This window comes from Brassica rapa, chromosome A06 (genome assembly GCF_000309985.2).
Source record: "Brassica rapa cultivar Chiifu-401-42 chromosome A06, CAAS_Brap_v3.01, whole genome shotgun sequence".
In the NCBI taxonomy this organism is placed as follows: domain Eukaryota; kingdom Viridiplantae; phylum Streptophyta; class Magnoliopsida; order Brassicales; family Brassicaceae; genus Brassica; species Brassica rapa.
This window is the reverse complement of record NC_024800.2, coordinates 6,273,783-6,292,881: the sequence shown is the minus strand read 5'-3', so window position 1 is coordinate 6,292,881 and position 19,099 is coordinate 6,273,783. Positions and strand designations below refer to the sequence as shown.

The 19,099-nt window shown below is 35.6% G+C and overlaps 3 protein-coding genes and 1 long non-coding RNA gene across 8 annotated transcripts; 2 read left to right on the top strand and 2 right to left on the bottom strand.

Moving 5' to 3' along the window:
* Positions 1–521: 521 nt before the first annotated feature.
* On the top strand, positions 522–3,269 carry LOC103872359 (COBW domain-containing protein 1). The gene is made up of 10 exons (XM_009150712.3): positions 522–907; positions 979–1,044; positions 1,144–1,324; positions 1,413–1,609; positions 1,796–1,846; positions 1,945–2,036; positions 2,203–2,315; positions 2,659–2,744; positions 2,828–2,932; positions 3,022–3,269. Exons 1-10 carry the CDS (start codon positions 590–592, stop codon positions 3,157–3,159), a joined length of 1,347 nt encoding a protein of 448 aa, XP_009148960.1. The 5' UTR covers positions 522–589; the 3' UTR covers positions 3,160–3,269.
* Positions 3,270–3,681: 412 nt separating this feature from the next.
* Positions 3,682–6,972, bottom strand: LOC103872357 (pyrophosphate-energized vacuolar membrane proton pump 1). The gene is made up of 8 exons (XM_009150711.3): positions 6,607–6,972; positions 5,855–6,429; positions 5,404–5,783; positions 5,236–5,322; positions 4,835–5,165; positions 4,355–4,765; positions 4,210–4,269; positions 3,682–4,134 (listed from the first exon to the last, which is right to left on the bottom strand). The coding sequence occupies exons 1-8, from the start codon at positions 6,869–6,871 to the stop codon at positions 3,928–3,930; spliced, it is 2,316 nt and encodes a 771-aa protein (XP_009148959.2). The 5' UTR covers positions 6,872–6,972; the 3' UTR covers positions 3,682–3,927.
* Positions 6,973–12,483: 5,511 nt separating this feature from the next.
* LOC103872356 (F-box/kelch-repeat protein At1g15670) lies at positions 12,484–15,517 on the bottom strand. Its single transcript, XM_009150710.3, has one exon. It carries the CDS (start codon positions 14,496–14,498, stop codon positions 13,422–13,424), a length of 1,077 nt encoding a protein of 358 aa, XP_009148958.1. The 5' UTR covers positions 14,499–15,517; the 3' UTR covers positions 12,484–13,421.
* A 236-nt stretch (positions 15,518–15,753) lies between these two features.
* Positions 15,754–17,175, top strand: LOC103872355. 5 transcript variants are annotated; one of them, XR_633678.3, is made up of 4 exons: positions 15,754–15,996; positions 16,326–16,398; positions 16,519–16,613; positions 16,870–17,175. It is a non-coding gene; the product is annotated as an uncharacterized LOC103872355 (long non-coding RNA). The 5 variants fall into 5 exon arrangements; XR_633679.3 differs by having other exon boundaries at positions 16,864–17,175; XR_004448423.1 differs by having other exon boundaries at positions 16,183–16,398.
* The last annotated feature ends 1,924 nt before the right edge of the window (positions 17,176–19,099 follow it).

The window sequence follows — 19,099 nt, the reverse complement described above, 5'->3', positions numbered from 1 at the left end:
TACGCCTTGTATCAGGTTTTTAATGCACGCAAGGAACTATTCTGATCAAATATATTTTGTTAACACAATTGAGATTTAGTTACTTTATGGGGTTAATAGGAATCTCATTTGAGTAGGTTTCTTTTCTATAACAAGAGCACTAATCAATGATCACGGACGTTCTAAGCTACAACACTTGCAGGCTAGGCTGACTAGCATTTATCTAGAAGACTAGTGTGTGTAAGTATGTGGACTATATACTTCGTGGATTTTGTTAGTGATACACTGATACTGCATACTTACCATTCAGTTGGTTATTAAACGCTTAGATATTGTAAAAGCTTATTAAACGAGGAAAGTACCATTCAGTTGTCTGGGAAACTATAAACTCGAAAGGGATTAAATACTTACAATTTCCTGTGAATTTAAACATTTTTATCTGATTACTGTACTTTAATCTCAAGAATAACTTTTTATCAACTTGGGAAAACAATCTGGACCGTTGGATCCAACCAAAACAAAAAAACGTATCCAGTGTTGGAAGAGCATTTACAAAGCAAAATATCTAATCTTATAACCTTCAGGCGCGATACCTTAAACCCTAACAACAATGGCGACGCTGCTTAGACTCGACACATCCACCACTTATCTCGCTTTCACCTCTCCCCGTGCGTTGAACAATCGTTTCGTTTCTGCTACTCGCAGTAGAGCCTCAGTCTCCGTCAGAACGAAAACGTCGCCGTTCTATTCCTCTTCCTCCACGGTTTACTCTGACAGCCGTCGGAGCTTCATCTCCGTCTCTGCCTCCGCCTCTGCTTCCTCGCTGGCTGTTGTGGAGACCGAAGACCCCTTCGACGTTCCCACTGAGCTTACCCCTGACAATCGGATTCCCGCCACTATTATCACTGGCTTCCTCGGCTCCGGTAAGGTGAGAGACTTCTTTGTTTTTGATTTTCTAAATCTGTAATCGGTTTTCATGGGAGTTTTGTTTCTGAGCAGACGACATTGCTAAACCATATATTGACTGGAGATCATGGGAAGCGTATAGCTGTGATCGAGAACGAGGTATTGTTGTTAGTCTCTGTGCCTGAGGAGTTTAATAGATATGTCTTTTTTTTTTTGGTTTCTAATTCGTGCTACTAACATTTTGGTGAATTTTCACAGTTTGGTGAAGTCGACATTGATGGATCGCTAGTTGCAGCTAAAACTGCTGGAGCTGAGGATATAATACTGCTTAACAATGGATGTCTCTGTTGCACAGTCAGGGGCGATCTTGTCAGGATGATTTCTGAATTGGTCAGCAAGAAGAAAGGAAGGTTTGACCATATAGTTATTGAGACAACAGGTCCGGGGTTTTTTTGTGTGTCACTTTGAAAGTACAGGTTCTGCAAGTGAGTAATGGTTATATTGATTATGTGTTTTCTTCTTTTAAGGATTGGCGAATCCAGCCCCGATTATTCAAACATTCTATGCTGAGGATGAAATCTTCAACGATGTGAAACTTGATGGGGTTGTTACTCTGGTTGATGCTAAACATGCTCGTTTGCATCTAGATGAGGTCAAACCCGAAGGCTTTGTCAATGAGGCCGTTGAACAAATTGCTTACGCTGATCGTATCATAGTTAACAAGGTATGGCGAGGTTCTTTTTTTTTTTTTTCGGCCATATTTTCATGATTACCATCACTATAGAAAGATTGTATTTTGAAACGTGCAGTGGATGCTTGTAATAGAAACTTCTTCATGGTCTCCTATGTATTGTTCTTCCTTGGCATATTATACAAGCTGAAAAATGTTCGTATTTTTTTTTTTTTGTAGACTGATCTTGTTGGTGAGCAAGAACTAGATACATTGATGCAGCGGATTAAGGTAGAGTCTACTTCTTCTGGAATTTTTTTCTTTCTCTGAACATCTGTTTATTATATTTGTTCTGCGTTAACGTTGTTTATGCGGTGTGTTATTTTCAGACCATAAACAGCATGGCTCACATGAAGCGAACAAAGTATGGGAAGGTTGACTTGGACTATGTTCTTGGAATTGGAGGTTTTGATCTTGAAAGGTACGATTTTTTTCTTCTACGTCATCTTATTACGAGTCATTTCAAGTTTCTGCCGAAGTGGATCGTAGCTCTATGCATTTGTTACGGTTTAATTGTTGTGGAAGTCCTGGGGGATGGTTTTGTTACTTTGGTTTATTGCTGGTGGCTAATTGTTTTGTCTTTTCAGAATTGAGAACTCTGTGAATGAAGAAGAGAAGGAAGATCACGATGATCATCACCATGACCATGACCATGGTCATGACTGCCATGATCACCACAAGGAGCATGATCATGAACACGGTATGTTTATATTGTTACCAAAGAAAAGCTGTATTGCCTAAGAGCATCTCCAACCCCACTCTATTTTTCATTCTAAAATAGAGTTTAGAGTAAAAAATGCTCTAATGGTACTCTATTTCTCACTCTATTATAGAGTGAAAAATAGGTTTACTCCAAATATAGAGTAATTTTTTTTTTTTTGTTCATAACTCTATTTTATACTCTAAAATAGAATACCATTGGAGCAAACTCAAACTCTATTATAGAGTTACTCTATTTTAGAGTAAAAAATAGAGTAAACTATTGGAGATGGTCTAATACTGATAGCCTACACGCACTGATTAGCTTGCTTCTGAATCCGCAGGGCATCACGATTCTCATGATCATACGCATGACCCTGGTGTTTCTTCAGTCAGTTTAGTTTGCGAAGGAGACTTAGACCTCGAGAAGGTATATAACCCAATAGTGCGTAACACTGTATGCGCCATTTAATTACCTGCATCACCTAACCTCAGTTTTTGACAATGGATCAGGCTAACATGTGGCTTGGGGCGCTGTTGTTCCAACGTAGTGAGGATATCTACAGAATGAAAGGTATCCTCTCCGTCCAAGACATGGAGGAGAGATTCGTGTTTCAGGTGACTCCTCTTTCTCATTATTTAGACTGTTGGATACTTTTGATGTAGAATTCTGTGTGACGTCTGTGGGTTTTTGATGGTCGGGACAGGGAGTTCATGAAATATTTGAAGGATCACCGGACCGGTTATGGCAAAAAGATGAGACAAGAACGAGCAAGATCGTTTTCATCGGCAAGAATTTGAACCGGGAGGAGTTAGAGATGGGTTTCAGAGCTTGCTTGGTTTGATTATTAAGAAGACGAATATGAACACACAAACGCTTTTATTATTTTCACACTATCAACTTTTTATTTCGATTCTAACGTAATCCACCAAACCCTTCAATTTTTATTTTAAAGATGGTGATGATAATGATGAGCCGTTGTCCAATCTCTCCAACTGGGAAGAACAACCAACACCACTGCTGAGTAGCTTCTGCTCTGTCTTTATCCTCACCGAGTGGACCCCCCTACCACCAAACATTTGCTTTCTGTAAACCTGATGCAACCTCCCAAACAAATCCTTCTTGATAGACTCAAAAGCCATGTCCAATCTCTCCAACTGTTCAAGAGCATTCTGATTATACATAAGAGACCATAGTAACAGCTGCCCTTATATCTCAGTTTGAAACCAAGGTTGTGTTGTTGCTTGCGTAGTGATGGTATGCCAGAATTAACAGATCGTGGAATATGTTTCACTCACTTAAAGCCCTTCCCATACGTCCCAAAGAAGACCAAAACAACATAAGAAAAACAAAGCAGGGAGAGAAATAAGACTAAAAACAAGTCTCAAATACTTGGTGGTTTTCTAAATTCTAGACAGCACAAAAAGATATAAAGAGAGAGTCATCATTTGGTTGGTTCTTTAAATGAGCTCCCCATTAACAAAACATGTTTTAACTTTAACCACCTACTCAAAACGAAAACAAGAATGCTAAAAAAGAGAGTTTTGAATCGATAGCCGATATCTTCTTCATCATCATCCTCCTCGTCTTTCTTCTTCACTCAGGGTTGAGTTTAGAGATACTTGAAAAGGATACCACCGTGAGTGGCAAAGAAGGGAGCAAAGACAAGAGACTCCACAGCCATGAGCTTGATCAGAATGTTCAAAGAAGGTCCTGAAGTATCCTTCAATGGGTCTCCAATGGTGTCTCCAATCACAGCTGCCTTGTGTGGCTCTGAACCCTTTGGTCCTAGACTCTTTGCATGCTCTGATACACCCGCCTGAAAAATAACAACTCGCAACGCTTAAGAACTTCACTTCATCTTTTAAAATGGTAATAAAAATCAGTTATGTACCTCAATGTATTTCTTGGCGTTGTCCCAGGCACCACCAGTGTTGGAAGCAGAAATAGCAATCTGTTTATATCAAACAAGAACGTGTATGAGCATATATATATGTTTAGTTATTCATTCACAAGAGAACTGAGAAAAGATTATATACCTGAACACCGGAAACGAGGGAGCCAGCGAGAACACCAGAGAGGGTCTCAACACCAAAGAAGAAACCAACAATGAGAGGTGTGAGCATGACAAGGCAACCAGGAGGAATCATTTCCTTGATGGAAGCGTCGGTGGAGATCTTGACGCACGTGGCGTAGTCTGGCTTTGCGGTACCTTCCATGAGTCCAGGGATGGTGTTGAACTGCCTGCGAACTTCTTCAACCATCTTAAGCGCTGCACTTCCCACACTCTTCATCGTCATGGCTGAGAACCAGTAAGGAAGCATGGCACCAACAAGAAGCCCAATGATAACCTTGGGAGTTAAAACATCTACGGTGTGGACACCTGCACGGCTCACAAAGGCACCGAACAAAGCCAAGGAGACTAGAGCAGCTGAGCCAATAGCAAATCCCTGTAAAACACCAACCAGAACTACATGTCAATACCAAAAGCAAAGGCAACATGTGAAGATGCTGCGTACCTTTCCAATAGCAGCGGTGGTGTTACCAGCTGCATCAAGAGCATCGGTTCTCTCACGGATACGGTGGCTCATTCCAGCCATCTCAGCAATACCACCGGCATTGTCACTGATGGGACCGTAAGCATCAATCGCCAAACCAGTGGCGATGGTGCTGAGCATGCCTAGAGCAGCAACGGCGACACCGTACATAGCAGCGAAGCTGAAGCTAACGAATATACTGATAGCAATAGCAAAGATTGGTATAATGACTGATTTGTAACCAAGAGCTAATCCGAATATAACATTGGTGGCTGCACCAGTTCTGCATGAGTCTGCAACGTCTTGCACAGGGCTGCAACAACAAAACAAAAACATTAAATTGTGCCATACTAAGTGCAATAAAATATAATGAAAGTACAAACCTGTAGGCGTTGCTAGTGTAGTACTCAGTGACAAAACCAATAATGAGTCCAGCCCATAGACCAACACAGACACATAAGAATAGTTGCCTGTAATTCAAAAATGTGACAACACACTTTAATATAGAACGTTCAAACAAAAGCAACTATTGGCAAAAGAAAGGATCTTACCAGTTCTTGACGACCTTTTGTGCTCCAAAGTTGAAGATGGTGAAGGAAGAAGGCAAGCCAACATATGAAACAATAGCGATTCCAACGGTCATGATAACAGTTGAGATGATGAGCTGATTCTTCAACGCAGGCTCAATCTCCTTAACAGCCTTGATCTCGAAGAAGTCGGTGGCGAAGAGAGTTGTGATCAAACAAACCAAGATTCCCATCGAACTGATGAGCAACGGGTAGCACATTGCAGTGAAGTCATGGTTGATTCCAAAGGAAGAGATGGAAGCAACAACAAGTGCAGCACACGATGCTTCAGCGTATGAACCAAAGAGATCAGATCCCATACCAGCAATGTCACCAACATTGTCACCCACATTATCAGCAATGACCTGTACCACAAGCAAGTCAAGAAACTTTATAAAAGAAAAACAAAAGAGTAAAAGATAATAGATGTACTCACAGCTGGGTTTCTTGGATCATCTTCTGGAATGTTCCTCTCGATTTTACCGACAAGATCAGCACCGACATCAGCCGCTTTAGTGTAGATCCCACCACCAACACGTCCAAAGAGAGCCATGGAAGAACCACCAAGACCGTAACCAGTAATAGCCTCAAAGAGACCTTCCCAATCCTCACCGTAATAGATCTTAAACACATTGATAGTAATGTAAAGCACCAAGAGACCACTCGCAGCAAGAAGGAACCCCATCACGGCCCCGGACCTGAAGGCCACAATAAAGGCCTTTCCGACACCTTTCCTCGCCTCCAAGGTGGTTCTAGCGTTGGCGTACGTGGCGATCTTCATCCCTAGGAAGCCAGAGAGAACAGAGGTGACCGCGCCGAGGATGAAAGCGATGGTGCTGAAAGCTGCGGTGGCTAACGCAGGCTTGCAGGTCTTGGTGTCGTCGTAAGTGCAAGGCTTGTTCTCTGTGCTGAATCCTTCGACGGAGCCGAGGAAAACGAAGATGATCGCGGCGAAGATGACCATGAAGACACCGACGTATCTGTACTCAGTGAACAGGAACGAAGTTGCACCTGTTACCAAACACACACCAAATCAGATCTCAACAAATATTTACTTTTCAGACAAGACCAGATACTAACTTAGTAGTTTTCATGTTCTAAAACAAACAACAATCATAACAGAATGAAACATAGCCTAGATCTAAGAGCGTCAACGTGAGATCTGAACCGTGTTAGAGAAGATCTTACCTTCGGATATAGCGGTCTGAATCTCAGCGCACTTGGCGACGACGCTCTGGTCGTTAACGCCTTCCTCTTCCTCGATGAGGTAATCTCCGTAGCCGTTCTTACCATTGTTGGCACCACCGGAAGACGACGATGCGCCTTGGTCAGCGCTGACTCTAACTCGAGAGACGATGAACCATTGGAAGAGAGAGAAAACGATGCCGACCACCGCACAGACAGGGATTAGGATCTCCGTCCAGAGCTCCGGGAGAAAAGCTAACGCCACCATCTCGCGCGAGACAACACACAAAACACAACACAGAGAGAGAGAGAGATGGAGTGAGAGGAAATGAGGCGTAACTAGGTGAGGATATCGTGTCGTTTTATAACACTGACTCTCCTCTCTCCTCTCCTCTCCCTCTTCTACAATGAAAGTTGGAATCCGGTACGGTTAGTTACACCGTTCTTTACGCTACACCTCTAGAGATTTTTTAAAAATATTTTTTTCTGATAAGAAGGCGCGTGGATTTTACGCTCTGTATTGTCGGAATCTAGATCTTGGTTCAGGTCAGTTATCAGACACGAAAGCGAAGTACAGTCTTCGGTCAATCTTCGCCGTTGATTTTAGGGCTTAAGACAATGAGTACGTGTGCATCGACGCGCTAACATCCGTCCGATCGTTAACTAGAGGATTTAGTTTTCTTTCTTTTTTTTTAGCAAGAGGATTTAGTTTTCTTTCTTTTTTTACACTGACTGAAATTAATTAGGTAGGTGAAAGATTATTCTTTTTTTTTTTAACAAAGGTGAAAGATTATTCTTATGGTAAGAAACTAATTAACTTTGACATGAGGAACTAATTAATATTTAGTCAAACCTTATCCATGTTAATTCGAGTATATATATAGAAACTAATGATGTTTTTACCTTAGCGGCTGTATTTGGACTAACTGATTCTCATCGTAATTATCTTTTTACGGGATTCAGTGTACATATTATTAGATATGGATATGATTAAACTATTTTATAATTAGGATAAAATGGAAATAAATTACTAATTTTTTTTGTAACACACAGTGTGTTTAATCGGAAGCAATACAAGTATCCTTTCGGGGATATGTTTATCTTCTCTATTAAAAGAGAAATATCATTTTTATCTACTGTAAAAAAGTTATACTAGTCTTATTAGATTCATTTCATTAATTACATTTATTTAATATTAATCTATACAATATATAAAGATATTAATAACAAATCAGTTTTAACTGTAAATTTATATTTTATTTTTAGATATAACAAAATGTTGAAAAAAAATCTAACAAAATCTTTTTAAAAATTTAAAATATATTATTTAAATTAATACCATTGATTAATTTCGTAATTAATAATATATACTATTATACATTAATTTAAATAAAATTTTATTATAAAACAAAATATAATAAAGTTTATTCTATTTTTCAAATTTTATAAATATATTCTATATCTTCTTTATTGAAAGAAATACCATAAAATTCATACTAGGTCTATTTCATCAATTACATCTATTTGACTATTTAAGTTAATCTATTTAATATATAACATTTCTTTAAAATCTTATAAATTATATAGATATTAATAAATAAATTTTAACTGTAAATTAAAATTTTATTTTTACTTATAACAAAATATGTTGAAAAAACTTAACAAAATCTTAATAAAATTTTAAAATATTTTTAAATTAATGAAGAAATTGATTTCATAATTAATAATATAGTATTATTATAATATATTTACTTATAAAATTCCACAATATACTAAAATAAATAACATATAAATATAAATTATGCTAAGAAAATATCAGTTTTATAGTATAACTAAATAAATTTTTAAAATGTCTTGTATTCAGTCTGTAAAAATTAGAAAAAAATGAAGGAGATTTTCAATTTTTTATTTCATACTATGAATTTATTTTACCAAATTCGAAAATATATTAATATATAATAACAATTAATAATAAAGTAAAATATATAAAACAAATCATTATACATTAATAATATCGAATAAGAAACATAACTAATAACATTATAGATTTACACAATATATAACATTAAAATGTAAATATCTTTTAAAGTTTTGCGATGGTATCTATTATATATTTATAAAATGAAAATCTACCCGCATGGATGTGCGGTTGAAAAATCTAGTTTATGTATAAGATAAACTATGTTCGTGTCGATTAATATCTAGATGTCAATTAAACATCAAAATATATAGGAGGCATCTTTCGTTCAATTTTAAAATGGAATAAAAACTCGTATCTGTCTTATGAGAATCGATTCTGCAGAACTTTTTGCACGCACACATGAAACAGTACTTTGCCGACCTGATTCAACGTATCTTATTAAATTATTTTGGCATTGGTTCGATTAGGTTAGATTCCAAAACCTTTACAAAAGAGTTTATCTTATCTTCACAGAAGGGAGACGTATAGAAAGATACGGTCCATCCTACCGTATGCTGATAGTTCCTCTTGAGGAAAAACAAGAAGTGCTGTGAGAGGATACAGCCGATGCCTTTTCGAGCGTCTATGACGTATTTACGTGTATTTTTTTTTGTATTTACGTGTATTGAATGGTGTGCAACCCTCCAATCGGATAAATCCATTTTTAAAATATCTTAATTAAAAAATTGATTCTGTAGATTATTGTTAGCAACTCAGCATTAGATATTTTTTCTGGTATGAGTGAGTAGTAGTGACCACTCATGCTTTATCTTCCTCCCTCTTGCAGGTTGCTAATAATATAGAAATTTACCACGTAATAAAATCTTGCATAGTTATGTGGCTGACATTACGGCCTATCAATCATGATTTATTAGTTTCCATTACTGGTAGATTACATAATCACACATGGTATATATATTTAGAGCATCTCTAGTCTTACTCTATTTTCTTAATCTAAAATAGAGTTTAAAGTTAAAATACTCCAACAACACTCTATTTTTCATTTTATAATAGTGTAAAAATGAGTTTATATTGTAAATTGTTTTTTTTTTGTTTATTATTATATTTTTTACCCTAAAATAGAATATTATTGGAGTATATCATAATTCTATTTTTTTTTATCGAAAATGCATATATTAAAGAATAAAAGTGGGCTTTTAAACCCAAGTTCAGCATGTGAAAGTTCTGCTTACAGAAAGAAAAGATCTGAAAGAGTTTTTGGCTAGCTCATCAGCTTCCCCGTTTTCAGAACAAGGGATAAACACAAAAGAAATAGAAATAAACAAAAGAGAAAAACGGTTGATATCAGCTAAGACGCCGTAGATCTCTTTGATCGGTTGTTTGCATGTATCACAATTCTATTAAATAATTATTCTATTTTATAATGAAAAATATGGTGAACTATTAAAGATAGTTTTAGTTGTGACTTGTAAGATGTCGTTGAATTCAAACCAATCCCAACTAATTAAAGTAACAATAGTTGAATAAAAAAGAAGTAGATGATTTTACACGGTAACATAACTTTTTATGATATGATTAGAGATCATCGTCACTGTCGTAATTATAATGTTTTCAAATCAAGGCTAACAGAGCTCACCAAATTTAGGTGACATCTCTATGTTTACATTGACAATACCATGGAATGGTGATGCGTATCATCAGTCTATCTTATTATAAATCGTGGAAAACTCCATCAGCCTATCTTATTAAAAGAAATTGATACAGATGAAGTGCTTTTCCATAGAAATGTATTTTATCTAATCTATTAAAAGTGAAGTACAAATAGGAAATACCCCTAACTTTTCCTAAAAAATTACAATCTCATGCCACAGAAATAATAAATATTAATTAACTATAAATCAATTAATACATTTATAACAAAATAATTGGATTATTCGCTTACCAAAAAAACTTCACGTGTACATATACACAATCCTTAACAATAATAATAAACCAATTGGTTTATAGATATGTATCTAAAATTATACAAACCTTCACGATTGGTTGGTTTATACCTATATGGCTATATCTAACATTTATTTCATGATCGAATGAAACCTGTGCGCTGAGAGAGTATAAACAAACTTATACGAACAATAACATCAACAAGTTTACAAAAAAAAAAAAAACAATAACATCAAAACCTTTGTTTGGTCACAATAAATATATAACTTATAAGTTAGTATCATGTTTTGTGTATGACAATAAAATACAATAAAAACGAACCGTTTCTGAAATGTTGTATAGTGTTACACACTCTTATACAAACAAAAATGTTTACTGCAATTTTTTTTATAGTTAGTATTAAAATTTATGACACGTTTGATTTTCTTTTACTATATTTAAATTGTAAGATAAAAAATCAGTTATTGAGATTCCTTAAAATAAGGTGACTACATTTAAACTAATTTGAAGATTAAAATTGTTTTCAACTATAGATTTTCACGAGATATTAATATAGACCATATCTTTTTTATATATGTACCTGACAAAACAAAAGAGTCACGGCTGAACCATTCTAACAAACCGATCCAACTAATGAAACAATGCATATCATTTTGTTTGCCTAAATATCTAAAAGCAATTTACTAACATGTAAACATAGTTAAAATAACATGATCGATCTTAATTTTTTTTAAAAAAAATTAAAAAGTTATCCGTGCGGATGCACGGGTCAAAATCTAGTTATTCCATTAAAATGAGTGACGGATGACGGATGCCGGATGGGTCATTTGTTTAGACTTTAGAGGTAAAGTGTTGAATTGTTTTTATTTATTGCCGTGAATTATATTTTTAAGAACCTGTGGTCCTTTAATTTATTCTTTTATCCATTGAATCGTGTCAGATACTTATTGGTATCTAAAGTATAATATCTAGATTTAAAAAAAAAAAATTGTTTAATTCGTAATGGGAGATAGCAAATCTTGGGGAAATCATGTATTAAAATAATAATTTGTATGTTATCGCCTTATACAGAAGAGGGAAGGGAGGGATTGTACACCAAACCAAGTGACCTTGCAAGAGTTAAGGAGCGGTCCCCATAATATTCCTGCGGGTAAGTTGGGGTCCATGACCACCTCAAATAGATCGCGACTCTTGGATTGGTGGGGGGGTGTATGGGTCCCTCTGATCCAACGTTCCATAACTCTCTTTAAACACTTCCTCTGATTCAGTCTCACCGACACAAGTCCCGGTAACTTGTTTTCTCACTCGTCTTGACAGAATCACAATTATTTAACAAATAACTCTGATTTGGGTTCATTAAAAAAATTAAAGTAACGCTTAAACACAGTTGTCTATTAAGAATTGGATCAGTAACAGCTTGTTTTCTGACGTAACCTCTCCAATCTGTGTCCCTCTTTTCTTTTGTTTCGTTGTTTATCAAAGAAAGGGAAGTGACAGATAATATTTGGAATATTCGAGATTCGTTAGCATTTTGCAGAAATGCCCGCCAACCATTTTAATTGTTTTGTTTTACACTTTCACTTAGATACCGTTTTATGTGGGCCTCTATCTGACTACTTTTAGGCTTCAACCCAAATGGTTGGGCTTTGGTGACATTCTCTTAGATATTATAAATTCTTCTGGTTCATGAAAATACAGTACAACACAACACATAAACAAGTAAACAACCAAGTTTGGAGATCGGTCGTCCCAGACAGACTCTTACTAATTTATCAGTTTGAAGTCTAGAAATTGTAAAAACGAGTGGTGTTTGGGACCATTTAACATATATAGTCCCTTGTTTAGCAGACATACACAGCCATCTAATCATAAAAAGCTAAACTTAAAGATAAAGACGAAGAGTCCAACCTCTTTTAGATATTATTATTAGGTCCACTTTTGTGTGTGTTTGAAGTTTGAACCCATGATTTTTTGATAATCAGTTCTCTATATAAAACTATTTATAATTATAAAAATATTAAATATGTTGTTCTATCGTATACGATATCCAGAAAAGTACAATTGTAACTGCCATCGGCCTTAAAAATGGCCTAAGTACAAGTGTGATATTCATCAACGGAGACATTGGATGCCATAACTCTCTACACGAGATTTCATATGTTGGCTTGCTCTTAAAAATTCTCTAAATCATCTACACCAGAGCTACCAGTCTTTCCTTTTCTTTCGCGTTTGTCTAGCCCTACACTTTCTTTATCAGAGCTACCTTGTGATATTCAACAATCAAGTTTATTTTCTTTCGTGTTTGTCTTTGCTCTTGTGCTTTTGTGTGCTTTATACCTAGTACAGTGGATACATGCTTCAGTAAGTACAGCAGACTCATTAACAAAAAGATCATTCGGAAAAAGTTTGAACACAGGCGAGTGAGCTTCAGCGTTATTGTCTGAAAGGTCACATGATAGTGAGAAGGTTTTATGTCCATCTTACGCTTGTGTGGCTTCTGTACCTTCGGAGTGTAGCTATCACTCTATCAGTCTTTTCTCGATCTGCATTGAAAAAGGTCGTAGTAGGATATAATTCATCTACCGCTAATTTCGGTAACATCACACAACAATGATTAACGGTAGATTTATAAACTTGCATAATAACTTAATGTGGCCCAAATAAGCCCAAATGCCCAACTTTATTCTTTTGATCCACAAAAGATGAAGCTTCAAAGGACAAAAGTATCAACGATTCAACGTTGTCGTGTTACTCTGTGTTATGTCTCATTTTTTGTTGGATTTGAAAATTGGACACTCGTCTGTGTTATTAACAAAACGAAGCACAAAAATATAAAATGAATCAACAACAAATTAACACTCAAGCTTATGAACCTTTTTGGATATCTATAGAATATTTGTACAGTCACACCATGAACTGAAAGAAACCAACCGACCAATCTTGCATCCTCTTGTTATATCTCCAAGAAACAACCAGCTTGAACGTGACCTTCATATTTTTCACACGTTTCCAGTTTCTCCCATCGAGAATCACTCGCATCCCAAATGTACACTACGCTTGGTTCACCGTACCGAGCCGAACCGATCACGACCAGCTTCCCGGACCTCCTTACCGCCACGTATGATACATTACACACGTCAGCAGGTAAATCCCCAACTTTCTGCCACGTGTCACCATTCATCACCATCAGATCACGACGGCAGCAAGCGTAGAGCACCCCGTTTCCGCCGGCTGCACAAACCGGAGGCCAAGTAGTCATCCCCGGAGCGAGAAAATCTTTAGTCTCTGCTCCCCACCGCCGTGTCGCGACGTCGAGTGACTCGGCGGTTTTACTAAACTGCCCTTGCTCCACCGTGGTGTAACCACCTATAACGTGAACTTTGCCAGCGTGGAAAATAGCCTTGCATTCGTCTCGCTCACGGCCCATGTCTGGCAGTAAAGCCCATCTGTCTTCTGCCACGTCGTACACGAGAGCTGACGTCAGCGCGTTCTTGTCTTCGTCGTGTCCACCGGCGACGAACACGTTCCGTTCAGAATCAGAAGCGCAGGCGAAGAAGGAGCGTGGTCCACCCGGCATGCTCGTCCCGTTACGCCACGTGGAAGTCAAGAAACTGAAGATCAAGACGGAATCCGACGTCCGCCACGTGGCCGGGTCAAGCCCGCCGATCACGACAAGATCAGTCCCGACAGAAGCTAATCTACAGAACAGAGGCAAGCCGTTGGATTTACCGGGAACCGGAGGCAGCTCGGTCCATAAACCGGACCCTGGTTCAAGAACAGAGATCCGGTACACGGGAGTGGGGATGGTTTTTCCCGAACCGAGTTCTGAAACCGGTTTGATCCTAGCCTGGGACAAGACAACAAGCTCCTGGCTATGTCCTGAAGCTTTACGGTGTCGGAGAAAATCAGGGAGACTGATCTCTCGCCGCCAGAGTTTGGAAACAGAGGCGATCAGAGGAAACTGCTGGTAGGAGGAGCGTAGGAGACACTCGCGGGCTACGGGCTCCGGAAGATCAGGGATCAGCTCCATTGTCGTATAGATTTCAAGGTTGAAGAGAAATATGATATTGTGATTCAGTTCAGGGTTGAGAAGTAATTGATGATGTGAGAGAGAAGAGTGTTGCCGCTTTATAGAGATTAAGTCTTCTAGAAGCTATAAACTAAAAGTGAAATTTAAATTCGTTAGTAGAAACTCTAATTTTATTGTGTTAATTGAATACATTCGCTAGACTGCCAAAAAATATTTTTAATTTGTGTAAATTATATAATATTTTCAAGATTCCGAGGAGAATTTATTGATGTGAATATTTATTATAGAAACGTAAGTGTTACGTTCTTTATTAAAAAGGAAAAGTTATATGTTGTGTTTGAATTCTTTTGATCTTAGGTTAACATCGTTCTATAGACGTATGTGAATTACGTTGAACAAGAAAACGGATAGGTGCGATAAGAGAACGTAACGAAATTCGGGAGAGAGTACCTATCGGTTAGTAGAAACGATGTGCGGTTTTGGTTTTTCATGATGAAGATATTGTACCAATTGGGGACATCTTGGATTTGAATGATGTGATGGCCGTTGGATTTGCGATCAATCTAATTAGCTAGGTATAACTGTCGTTAATTAATCTAGTACTCGTTGTCGATGGTCTGTTTTACTAGTTCATTAATCAAAACCCACATGCCTTCTTATTTGGTATAAATGGTCCTTCTTCTGTTTGATAATGTGTCATTTTTTTTTTGTTTCAGAAAACATATTATTCTATATTTTTGATGTAACTTTGTGCATTAAATCTATGTTTTATCATTTCGAATAACTAATATTTTTTAAAAAAATTTTTATTTAATTAATCATATAATAAATAATGATATAGTAGTCTATTATATTGTTTTTTTTTTAAGTTTCGTGAAATATGTCATAGTGACATTTTCTAAGAAACAAAAGGAATAGATTAATGGTGTTTGAATTGAAAACCACATCTAACGGAGATGATATGTTAATTAACTGATTAATCCAAGTTTAGCCTCTTGAAATTATTAATTGGATTAGCGAAGAATGGGAAAGTTAATTATATAAGATGATCGACGTGGACCAACGTTACCGTGTGCCAAAATTAATAAAGTGTGTATATATTATCTTTATATATAAAGAACGGTTTGCTCACTCCTGGTTGTGACACGTCATCGTCCATGTCAGAAAGTTGGAAGTTGAGAGCGCGACACGTGTCACGTAGAGCAAAACGCACAGCATCACTTAAGTTGCGGCAAGATGGGCTTTGTTACATGTTTGTTAACGATTATGGGCCTCAGGTAAAGAGAAATTCAAAAGACACCCTAATCCTAAAGGCTCGAGGAGATGGCTATCGACTCTCTTCTTCGATGGCCGCGCGGTGACGATTGACTTTCCCCATGCTATCTGAAACTGTCAGATTAATGTATTTGTGATTAATCTCATTCATTCAGACGGCCATTATGATGGCTTGAATGCGTTGTTAGATCTGCGAGGCGGTGTGTGTACTGTATAAATAGATGTGAATATTTCTCACCTTCAACTCATCTTCTTCACCTCTCTTGCAGTATACTAGGTCTACTTGAATTGTTAAATTGCTGCATTTGTTTGTTCTGTAGCATAGATGATTTGGATCAAACAATATGGTAGATTTCTCTTTTTAAGAATTATTGACCTGTACAAAATTGAGAATTTCAAAACTTACCAGGGGCATCTATGAGCACGCTGTTATATGGAGCTTAAAAACTGAGGATCAAGATGCTTCTGAGAGATTTCTTCCTTTTGATATTGGCAAAAGTGTATCTTCGATCGTATTTGACTCTGTTATCCTCTCTATGTACAAATTATCAGGTACATCTGCAATATTTTAAATAAGAACTCTGATGTCTACGGAGGATGTGGCGTGTTTCGTCATGTAAAAAAGGTGAATATCTGACTTTTATTTTATTTTATCCCATTCGGTTTGAAATACAAGCTGTGATGGAGCATTAGTTATAATGCCTTTCAAACTGAACATGGTTACCTAATAATTTTTTTTGCAAAGAGAGATGGCCAATACCGGAATCATTCTGAGGCCACACCAACAATGTTGAGATGCCTTACGTACAATCTATTCTACCACAAATACTAAGCTTTTCTGTAAGTGTAAAATTTGAACTCAGTTTCCATGTTCAAAATTAGCTAAAAATAATTCATGGATCTACAAAACCTAGAACCTTGAAGGTTGGATAGTAGGTTCTTTGTTAACTCTTTTTATCTCTGATAAAGTTGTCGCAGACGCCGCCAAACATTTGGTGTCCGTCAGTGATAATGTTGTTATAGTTGTTTTTTGAACTCATGTCTAATGAGTTTTACAGTTCAACTATACGGTGCTCTTTTCTTATATGAGTTTCAGGGAAAATGAGAACGTCAACTTATTGTGGATATGTGAGTGTGTTTCACATATCCAGAAGCCAAGGATTCACAACAGCGTTGTCTATATATTCTGAGCCTGAAGAACATTGAAAAACATAAAAGAAGGGTGCAATGTCTGAAAAATCTAGATGGATTAAGAACTCATTTGGTTACTGTTGGTCTTCTTCCCTGTCCTTTCTAACCAGGGAAATTTGTTGTATAATTTGCGGTTTCACATTCGTTGTTAAGATAAGTGAGTGCGTGTATGAAGAATTTCCAATAAGAATATCTCCCATTTGTTAATCCATGGTTCTGGGCGTGTAAACTCTAGCAGCACTCTTATTATAATTTGAGAAGCATTTGATTATAAATAATTAATTCTTACCTTAATAAATTTTGTAGATTTCTCTCTATTTCTATTTACACAAAAACGGTTCCCTAACATAAATGATTGGTTCTTTTGAAAGTCTCACAAACAAAGTCTATTACTGAGATAGATAGTTAACATTGCTAGGTTTTTTCTTCTTTTTTTATTCTTCACAACGCTAGGTTAATGTTTAACTCTTTAAAATCAATAAACAGACTCGAAATAAGGGTTAGCAAAGCTGGAAAATTATATATTTAATAATAAAAATTAATAAATTGTGCATATTATTGAAAATATTTTGATTATATATTTACACTGAGTTGTAACCCAGAATTATATTTTAACTATAGTTAGATTTGTAGTATATTGTTTTCTGTTTATAGTTTAACAAATAACATAGTACATAGTGATATTCTTCCTAGAAGTTTAGTGTATTTAACTCCTATACAATGTTCATTGTCAAAAAATAAAATAAAAAAGCTCTTATACAGTGTTTTAGAAAGTCTTTTATTTGGTAAGAAATATATATTTATTTAATAAGAGATAATTTAGTTTTACTTAAAACAGTGAATATTTAATATTAGCTTTACCTATTATAATTTTAATAAAATACTAGATTATGACCCGCCCTTAAAGGGCGGGTATATTTTTTATTTTATTTTTAGAAATTTAATTTTCATATTTGTGTTTTGCTTGTAATTATATTTTTTTTTCTTTAAAATCATATTTGTATAAATCTTAATCAAAATCTATATAAAATAATAGCAATTTAAAAGTTGATCCGATATACGTTCGGATCTTTGTAATCATATATGCTTGTATGCCCGTTTCTTTGTAATCATATTTGTCTATTCTATATTTTGATATAAATTTGTATTTTTGATTATTATTTACATTTAAATGTTACAAAGATGATTGTGCAAATTATAATATGTTTAATTGTTTTATTAGAATATATATTGATGATGAAATACGTAATCAGGTTTTAGTAAAATCAGGATATTTTTTTGCATTTTAGCATTTTGAATTATTAACCTAATTAATAATATTAATACTTGAAAACCTATGTGGCATCTACCCGTAAGTCTAGGCTCCGGATCCGATTAAATACGACCTATATACTCAAAATATTGATTTATTGTATTGATCTAAATTTTTCTAAATTTAATTTACAATATAATTTTAATATATTTTCGTGATATTTTCATGATCATAATCCACGTTAAAAATGGTAAATTGAGTGATATGCATATAATTTAGCTCAAATTTTGGATTAAATTATAAAATTTATATTTAAAAACTCCGTAAAATCCGGTTAAGACCAAAAAAAATCATTGACCTGTGATCTGGTAATAGTTGACCCGAAAAGACCTAGATAAATCTAATGGTCATGTATATGAAAAAAATATATAAAGTTGGTAATTTGAGTAATGTAGTGTGCTATAGGCGGATTTGGATGTTACCAACAAATTTATAGATTTGAAATGTTGTTATACATACGTAGATATGTTCTCTATTTATTAAATAAATAGTAACAATGTCAATTAGGTATGGACCATGGCCTGTATTTTTAGCTAATAGATAAAAAAGGATATTTGAGAAAAATACTATATTTGTATTTTTGGTCATGAGAAAATAATTTGTGGATTAAATAATTTAATTACAACAATAAAAGAAAAGTAGTAAAAGGGAGTGGGTTCCGCCGGTTAGATCAACTTATCTGGAAAAGTATGTAACTGTCATATCTCGGTGTGTATACGTTGGTGGTTACCATATAAAAAAATATGTTTCGTTAAAATAATAGTTGGACCAAACAAAAATCAACTGGTCATGCTGCAGAATTAATAGAATAGATATTATATAA